Here is a 10,093-nt window from a genome sequence, read left to right as displayed (position 1 = left end):
AAGATGGACACATGAAAAGAAGCTGCTGAGTGAAAACAGTTAGACTTCCCACAGGACTGAAACTAACAGTCTAACTCCATATGACACTTGAAATGAAATGGAAAATAACAACAAAAACATCTGCTCAGGCCCCAAACTATGAGAAAGAAATGTCAGTTGTGTGAATTGTTTAATCTAATCTATACAATTTGGTATAGATATTGAGTTTTTCCAATGAATATTGACACCATATTATGTGGTTAAAAACTATGAGTGACATATCATTGAAAATGATAGAAGCCAACATGAAGTTTACAGGAATCAAAAATACAGGATTTGAAACATGGTTTTCAACAGCTGCTGCAGGTCATCATCTCCCGTCTCAACCCTATACTGATAAAATGTGATCTATGTGTAATTTTACATACTAGATTAAACAGTTTTAACTCTGTTGCCGGTCAGTAGCATCACATTTCATTCATATACTTCAAATATTTTAAGATATCTGGGGAATAGAGAGTGAGTTGATCTTTCTGATAGACTTTAACAACTGGAACTAAATAAGAGAAAACCTTGACATATATATTAAAATATACAATTCAAAAAATGTTTTTTGGAAGACAAAAGATTAAAATGGATCTGGGGAGTCACTGGCACCACACAAAGTGCATTTATTCCTTTTATTAGTACAGTAATAGTGTGGATATAGTATTATCCATTGATATACTGTATTTATATATATATATATAATATTTGGGAAAAACCTTAAACTCTAGCTGAATGCACCTCAGAACGTATATTCTATGCAATTATGAGGTAGACATCGATAATGGTATTTCCACCCTCAGCAATAATGAAAACATTTTAAATTAATTTTGTTTTATCTGCGTAAGAAATACACGATTATCATGAAACTCTGTACATCACAAATAATAAAATAATTATAGAATAGAAATTATAGCGATTTGAGTGCATTTATAAATGTACATTAACAAAGAAATGTGGTTTTGCATTTCTTCATACGTTGCACTTTAGGTTTTACTTTACAAATATTTACAGCTCAAATAATGAACAACAGTGCATTCAAAGCTAATGTGCATTTAAATATAATCTCGCTCGTGAGTCTCTTTTTTTCCTCCTTGTCAGTCAATAGGTCGAGGAAAAAAACGCTCCTTCCAGACTACTTGGAGAGTTGCGGAAGTGCATTTTGTAAAGATGCAAACGTTGATGGATTTCCTTTTTTTTTTTTTTACTTCTCTGAAAGTACAAAATGACATTTTTGGGGGATTTTTACCTACAGTAAAATGTCCAGGCACTTCAAAAATGAGCTGTCCGATGCTCCTCCAAAAGCATCAATCAGTCTCTCTCTTTCTCACTGCAGGGATGAAGCAGAATCGCTTTATGCCGTATTTAGTGTTCGGTACATTCACCTTTGCCCCCAAAAACTGAATATGGCTCGATTACGCACCGGTGATCGTAAAAAAAGCGTTTCCAGGGCACTGCGTTTTGCTCATTCGTCCATATCCATATACCATACAGTATAACTAACGGAAGAGTTTGAACAGGTGCCCGTCTCCACATTCTTCTGAGTCCGCGCAGATAATGGTGTAACACAATCCTCAGTGAATCCTGTCCAGACGGTTATGCGCTAAATCTGGCGTTTCTTCTACCTGTCTCGTCCGAGGGACGAATCGTTATAGAAATATTTGGGGTTTGTGGGCACGTAATTACAAAAAAAGAACCCCATCATGTGTAAGGAAAAATGACGCCGAATCACCTAAAACAAGATTTTGTTCCAAGTCTAGAAAAAACTATACACGCGCCCTAGGCACACTATGAGCAGTGGCCGGTGTAGGTCATTTAAAATGTCAAAATGTTTCTCATGAAGAATCCCTTTTGCATAGGTGAAAATGCGCAGTTTGGGCAGCTCAAGCGCGTCTTTACGCATCGTTCAAGTTTTTTGTTATGCCTTGGTGCCAAACCCTCGTGTGTGATTCGTTACCTACAGCCACACTGTTCGACCACCATGTCCTCGTACTGTTTGTACACGACGTTGTTGCCGGAGTCTATGTATAGTATACTGATGGGACTGAGTTTTGTGGGGACGCAACAGCTCGGTGGCGTGCTGTTGGGGTCCATGGAGTTCATGAGCGTCTGAATGATGGCGTGGTTGGTCGGCTCCAGGTGCGACCTCAATGGGAAGTCGCACACGCCCTCGCAGTGGTAGGCTTCGTAATCCAGCGGAGCGATGATCCAGTCGTCCCATCCCAGCTCTTTGAAATTAACATGCAGTGCCTTTTTGCTGCATCTCGATTTGGACTTTTTGCCATGCCTTTTCCCATGGCGATTGTTGAGCGCAGTTCTCCGTCTGCGCCGCGCTTTAAACTGCAGCGCGCTCTCCTCCTCCTCCTCGTGGTCTCCGCGAGACTTGATCTTCTCTTTCATCTCATTAAACAGGTTCTCTCTTTTCCTAGACCGCGTGTAGACCACCAAAATGGCCTTTTCTTGCTGCGTTCGGCCGTGCCGGTGGAAACCCAGTTGCTTTAGGATTTCAGTGTCAGATTTGCCATGCGTAACCTTGAGCTGGAGACAAAGCTGATTCCCTTGATGCCTATTTTTAAAAATCCCCCAAACGTCCAGAACCTCCCATTCTGCTTTTCGGGAATCCTTAAGATCAATGGATCTGGAAGCCAGTGGCCTCTCTGATCGACATGAGAGTAAATGAATGTTGTAGACGCCTGATGGGGACGGTTGGATATCCCCGGGCGCTTTGCGAAATATCCTTAATTCAGCACCGACCAGCTCCTCTTTGTCTGAGAGAGTTGAGACATCAAACAGATACGTTTGTCTTCGCAAAGGAGAGAGCGTGAGATCGTCTGCAAGATAAAGAGAAATAATTGCAGTCAGATTCACTTAGAGTGACTCACATTCTCATAAAGGGGTCAGGTAAAACCTAAAACCTTATTTTCGGCTTTCTTCAAGAACAAAGTTGAACAGAGGAAAAACACAAAATCAAGCATAAGAGAGCAGATAGCAAGTTTTTTTTTTTTTTTTAAAAAGAGAAAAAAACGAAGATAGTGAAAATGCAATGTTAGTAACTCACAGCTTAAAAAAAAAGATAAACATTTTACTTTTTGTTTTGCTAAAATGTTTGGTAACCGTAGCATGCATAGAACATTTTAAAATATTGAATTTATATTTCGAATGCAGCTTGGCATAAAAATAAAAGGAAAATGGATGGTTAAATCATTTCTCTGCTGACTCACATTCTAAAACTCAGGAAAAAAAATTCAGCTTTATCTAAGTTGAAAAGTGAGCCAATCTAACACAAAAATGTGAGAAAATGATCATGATGAAACAGCAGTAGCCTACACATTTGTTGACAAATATTTTCAAAGATCAGTGGAGCAAAAGTTTTTGGTTTCCCCTCCGTTCTTCAGGTGTAGGCTATAGCAAGGTTCAGCACACGACCCTTATGAAGAAATATTTTTGGATACATTTGGTCGTTTGGGGATTCAAAAAGGTTATTGGTTGTACTTTACAGGTTCTTCAGATCAAATCTGGGTTATATAAAGCACCAAAGAACTAAAAAAAAGTAAAAAAGAAGTTATTTTTAGAGCTTAACGTTCTCATGTGAATAATGTTAATATATATATATATATATATATATATATATATATATATATATATATATATATATATATATATATATATATATATATATATATATATATATATATATTTACTATAGTGATCATTATTCCTGACTAATAGTTAAACTGTTTGAAAAATGTATTTGTCATAAACATACAGGTGATAACACAAATAAGAGAGATCTGGTAGCCATAGTGAGGAGAAAGAGAGAAAGAAAGCGAGAGAGTTTTTTGGGGGGGGGGGTGCCAGACACAAAGCGACATACTGTACGTGTTGAACAATGCACAATTAATGCATTCTTTCCCCTTCAGGAATCCAGAGGCCTAGTCGCACTTTATCACCGCCTTTTATCTCTCTGACGGACCAAACGAGAAGCATTTATCTGAATTCACGTGGGCTTGTGTATGTAAGAAATCTAGTTGAACTGTTAGACTATTATCGCTCCAAATACGCCTTGGGCACAGATCTAATTTAGCCTGAACAAAAATGCCAGATAAATACGTGCATCATTTTGAATAACACCAGACTAATTTTAATTGGGCTGTTCGAGGGCCGATTGCTTTTTAATGTTCAGAAATACTAAATAAACGCACTGCAGTTAAAATCAAAACCTAATAACTGTTTTGAAATGGACATTTAGAACAAACACATCGAAAATAAAATAGACCGGCTACATTTTTTGGCCATGCGTTCAAATTATTACAATTAAATGTTTGTTTTCGTTCCTATGCGCGTATGGTCCACATTAGCGTTTTTATAAGACCTCAAACAAATCGAATACAAGGTCACCAAATAATTAACAGTTCTAAATTCCCTCCCACCACATTGAAATGCACCCCTCTTATATTTCATCCCTTCTGCCAAAAACAAACATACCGGTTCAAAAGTGATTATTGCGCGTATAAAATGCAATTGCATGCAGCAAGACTTGGAGGAGTTCACGCGAGGGCCTAAACAGATAACTCAGACAAGTTTAGTTTATAAATTCATAAATCGCTTTTAATCAATGAACATTCTTGTCCAATAATTCCAACCTGTAGGATGAGTGAGAGAGAGAGAGAGAGAGAGAGAGAGAGAGAGAGAGAGAGAGAGAGAGAGAGAGAGAGAGAGAGAGAGAGAGAGAGAGAGAGAGAGAGAGAGAGACTTCTCTTGGTGTGGCTACCGGGGCACCATCTGCGTTTTAATGAGTTACTTACAAGTGCCAAAAGTAATTTTCATACATTCCGTTTGTTCTTGTCTGATCTTGCAACCATAACGATCTAAAATTTGGGGAAATGTCTTATCTGTTTTGGAGGAAATTCCTTCCTGTTACACAAAAAGATTACCGCCTTATCATAATTGAACGGCGCTTGAGTGGAAATGATTCTTGATGACATTCAGCAGCGAATGACGCGCATGGCGCATATAGCCAAGACACTCTAGTGCAGCCAGGCAAATAGAACGGTTTGGTTTTGCATTAAGCACTGAGGGTAAATGTTACACACCTATTCCTACAGCCCTTTAAGATGCTTATAAAAAAACGTTTTGATCTGTAACCCCGCGTAATGCACTAAACTATCCACAATTTGAACGCTAGAAAGCCAGCAAAATGTCCATAAAATAACAATTCTCCAAACTTGAACAGACGCAAGGTCCTCTCCAGTTTTTGCTCTCCTCTTTTTGTGATGTGCCACTGGCTGAACTAGTTCATTACGGGAGAAAAGACAGTGTTTGATATGTTATGACATGGACACTCAATTAGATCACCCAGTTCAAATACTCCAATCAGCGGTTTGATGCAAAGCAACCCTCAGAGGGTCCAGTGAAGGGTCATAGCCAATGACACATCAAATCAAAATCAGTGAGGAAAGTGAAGCTTTTTTCATCAAATCAGTGTGCGCTTCTCTTCTTTCAGCGAACGCGTTTATCTGCAAAAGAAAAGTACAATGCCCGCGCCGCCTTCCTCTTTTTGTTGCACGTTTCTGTGTTCATCTCCACAATGTTCACACAATTACTTTATTGCAAGCAATACAATTTAAGTGCAACTTATACGCACAGTATATTGTTAAATAAAAAGAAAAGGAATTGTGAACTACTCTAAACTGGATTAAGAGGGGTTTTTTTTACTTTTAAAAGAAAAAAAAGAACATTTGATTTATATTGTAGAAATAAAAATATTTTATTTCAGTAGAGCTTTTATTAATATATTATTGTAGCTGCAATTTTTCCTCATGAGGTTTGTGAGAACCGCTCGGACTGCTTGCACGCGAGGATGTAAAGGGAATGATTTATAGCCTTCATTTAGAAAACGCACCAATTAGTGTTTTATTGGCATGTTACCTTAGGGTCAATGTAAAGCCAATATAACTTTATACTAGCCAAAATATGAGGTCGTGCTGACCATTAAATTGCGGCCCAAGCAGGACGAGTGATTACCAAACCCAAGCCATTAGCACTCGAACAAACCCTGAAAATAATTCATCCTATTTCAACGGAAGATATTGTTTTGCCTTTAACAATAATCTAGGTCAATTTATGTATATTTCTTTTTTATTCATGTTTCTTCATCCACACGCAAAAGAGTCATTGCTTCACGTGTTTAAAGCATATACATTATTTTAAAATGATTATAAGAATAAAGATTTCAAGTAAGAATAATGGTTAATAAGGACTGAAAATGCTATGTGCATAATGCAGATAATGCATGGACAAGAGAATAAAACAATACAAACCTTTTCCCTTGTCTACAAAACTCGTTATGGTATTTGCAGACTTTGAAGAGCGGAAAAAACTTGCATTGAGCCCCAGTTTTTCAGCGGCGGAGTAAGTCCTATATATAGAGATCATGTAGTCGTGGGGCACAACCGGGTCCTTTAAATCATCCCGACGACTCGCGCCCGGGGAGGATGCGAGAATCTCTTTAAGAAATTTGGGTGACCTTTGTCCATCATACGCGCTCCTGGCACCCTTGCTCCTTTTCTGCGATAGAAGCGCAGCTGACTGGCAGCACGGTAAACTCCAGAGGAAAATGAAGAGCGTGTATAAGGCGACTGCTCTCAAGGCATCCATGGTGTTACTGTCCCCCCAAAAGTGAAGCTGAGCCGTGTCTCCCAGTGAAGCCGGGTTTTTTTTTTTTTTTTTTTTTGGTCTCGTTTTTTTTTTCACGAACGCGGAAAGCGCGAGATCCGTGTTGCGCGTCTCAAGTGAAGTGCGCTGTACGCGTAAGAGTGCGAGGCACACTCACTCACGAGTCACGCCCACTACAGAAGCTCCTGTATTTATTGGAGAACTTCTCCAGACTCTCTGAAAACCTTCATAGTTTTTTTGGGGGGAGGCCTAAGTCATTTTAATATTAGCTATAAAAATATAAAACTTTTACTAATATAAAATATAAACATATAAAAATAAAACAAAATAGTAGTACTTTAAACAGCATTATTATGAAGTATATTATTTATAGGCTACATAAGTGTTAGCGATACATAACACATTAAGAATAAATATTATAATGAATATTTCATGTTTTAATTTGTGTTAATATTTTAAGTTAATATGATTTATTAATTGTACCTTTAGAGAATATAATTATATATATAACATATATAGGCCTATATATATATATATATATATATATATATATATATATATATATATATAGGCCTATATATGTTATATATATATATTTTATATATATATTTTATATATATTTATTTTATATATATATATTTTATATATATATATATTATATATAGGCCATGTACATATATATATATATATATATATATATATATATATATATATATATATATATATATATATATATATATATATATTTTTTTTTTTTTTTTTTTAAGGACAGAGCAGAGCTTAAAACAGTGACCTGTTTGGTCCCAGAAATTAGAAATGAACAAAAATTATGGACAACAATTGTCCCAGGAGTCTGTCCTGAAAGGAAAATAAGTCATAGGCTACTCTCTGTCTCTGCACCAGGCAACGCAACAGGATGCCAGGTCTTCCAAGTAGACCAACATGTTGACAGAGGTTAACAGGTCGACAAAAATATTCACAGATCTCTTGCACTGGCTACAAGTGATCACTGCAGGGCACATTGTCTCGCGAAGAACTGCACCAGTTGCTTAATAAATCAATACCATTGTGATCAGTTTTCGAAATGGACAACTTATTTGCAGGTCATGTGAGAACATATTGTTGTAAAGTATAAGTCCACAATAACTTTAACCTGTTGGAAGTTTTACCTTCAACGTAATACAACTCTATCTAAATCTATGGTCAATAGATTTATTTCCAGATAGTCTTGTCTCTGCATATGTTGAAGTCCTAAAGCTGAAAGAAGTCGTCTCACCTCTTTCCTCAGAATAACAGGCAGCAAGACATTCGGTTAATTCTCCGGTTTCAAATGTCCCGTTACCTTGCGCTGCACTGCCTCCTTGCGGTTATCCATTGCTATAATGTTGCTTTTTGCGGGGGAAACAGCATACACAAATTATCTGAGACAAGTCTCTGAAAGCCAGCAAAATCATGTTCAGTTAGTCCTATAGGTCGACTTAAACTTCATAGCATTTTTAGAGGTCAGATGGTCAGACACATACAGGGGAGACTTAGCGGTCACATACGTCGTTGACTATTTCTTAGGGAAAGGTCATTGTAAGTCATTGCCTCTATATTTGCATGCACCATTGTTGACAGAATAGAATTTGCTATTAAACAGGCAAACATGTACACAATTATGGAAGCATCAAACAGCGAGAATGTAACAGTAGCCTAGTTTTAGACAACAAAAAATTATATTCGTTGTTGACATCACATGTCCAGTTCAGTATGACAGGTGACAGCCATCACATCACATTACAGTTTCATTATTTTCCTTAAAACACAATACATTATATGAAACCTTGTACAGATTTGTATAAAGATACTTTCTCTCAAAGGTTTTTACACTAAAGGATTAGCGGCGCCTACAACAAATGCATCAATAGCTACTCGATCACAACGCTAATATTTGAGGTTTATTTTAATCATTTAAACAGTGAAACGCCACTTGTATTATTTTTACCAGCAGAGGGCAGTGAAACACCATATTATTATTATTATTATTGCGCGGCCATCATATGACAAACAGCAGATACAGTAGGCTATATTCAATCGGTCACACGTGTTTGCTTGGGTATATCTTTAATTTGTTACGTTAAGAAAAGTTACTAAAACTAACTGATTGACTAAAACTATGCATTTTGTGTTAAAATAAAAAATAAAAATAATGTATTTTGTGTTTGATCAAACTTCAGACGTATTATACTTTGGATGTTACTCAATCGGCCCGAGATAACACGGAGAATCCTTTGTGGAGAATGAGTTGGAATCTCACGGAATTTACGCTCGTTTGGGGAGTTGACTTCAGCACCATGGAGAGCCGACGCCTCCACTCACCGCACTCGGTCTTTACTGTCAGCAGAGCTACTCAAGTGAATCCTGTACCGAAAATAAACATCTTAAACCAGTTTTCTCATCTTAGATGGTCTCCCAGCCCAGTCAACTTACACTCTAAAAAAGGCTGGGTTAAAAATAACCCAAGTTGGGTTGAAAATGGCCTAACCCAGCAATTGGGTTGTTTTAACCCATCATTTGGGTTGTTTTAACCCAGCGGTTGGGTTAAATGTTGGCTTAAAACAACCCAATTGCTGGGGGGTTAGTCCATTTTCAACCAAACTTGGGTTATTTTTAACACCGCATTTTTATAGTGTAAGAAGCGTGTTGGGCAATTTTCAGCAGGTGAGGCTTGGACAGTCGATCCTAAACAAGTTGTTGCTGGATTCATAGGGATAAGAAAGAATGTCTTACTTGATTTAAACACTTTGGCCCGGTTTCACAGACAGGGTTTAGATTAAGCCAGGATTAGGCCTTAGCTCAATTACCCCATCTAAGTAGCTTTTATAAGCATGCCTTAGAAAAACACATTACTGGTGTGCATCTGGAGACAAAACAATGGGACTGACATATTTTAAGATATGCAAGTTGCTTTCAGTTAAAACAGCTCAAACATGCATTAGTCTGGGACTAGCTTAAACCTTGTCTGTGAAACCAGGGGACTAAATGTTAATTTGAAGAATAGCATGAATAAAGAATTAGGCTACTTTTTTTTTATGAATAAGCACAAACAAAAATATAATTTACTTTGTCGTAAATTTTAATCCAGCATATTTTGCATGTGATTATTTGCTTGTGCTTATTAACTTAAGAAAAACAATTATGTTGAGTCACTTCTTGGTTAGAAAGCGGTAATATACTTTATAACTGCCTATATGATAATGGCCCGGTTTCACAGACAGGGTTTAGATTAAGCCAGTATTAAGCCTTAGTTCTGGGCATTTATAGCTTTCATAAACATGCCTTAGTGCAGGCAGGGTTTTTCAAACTGAGGTCCGGGGACCCCCAGGGGTCCTCCAGAAGGTTCTAAGGGGTC

General features: G+C 37.3%; 1 protein-coding gene across 1 annotated transcript; it reads right to left on the bottom strand.

Moving 5' to 3' along the window:
• Window positions 1-861: 861 nt before the first annotated feature.
• On the bottom strand, window positions 862-6,816 carry gdf6a (growth differentiation factor 6a). The gene is made up of 2 exons (XM_079836667.1): window positions 6,345-6,816; window positions 862-2,855 (listed from the first exon to the last, which is right to left on the bottom strand). The coding sequence occupies exons 1-2, from the start codon at window positions 6,679-6,681 to the stop codon at window positions 1,978-1,980; spliced, it is 1,215 nt and encodes a 404-aa protein (XP_079692793.1). The 5' UTR covers window positions 6,682-6,816; the 3' UTR covers window positions 862-1,977.
• Between the last annotated feature and the right edge of the window lie 3,277 nt (window positions 6,817-10,093).

This window comes from Gobio gobio, assembly GCF_949357685.1.
Source record: "Gobio gobio genome assembly, chromosome: 15".
Classification (NCBI taxonomy): Eukaryota; Metazoa; Chordata; class Actinopteri; order Cypriniformes; family Gobionidae; genus Gobio; species Gobio gobio.
This window is presented reverse-complemented; position numbering and strand designations above follow the sequence as displayed.

What these genes read in the sequence shown, in the direction of transcription:
- gdf6a (XM_079836667.1), bottom strand. Translation starts at nt 6,681, where the DNA reads ATGGATGCCTTGAGAGCAGTCGCCTTATACACGCTCTTCATTTTCCTC. An exon ending in TTTTGTAGACAAGGGAAAAG is followed by an intron (nt 2,856 to 6,344) that starts GTTTGTATTGTT and finishes TTTATCTTGCAG; the next exon opens with ACGATCTCACGCTCTCTCCT.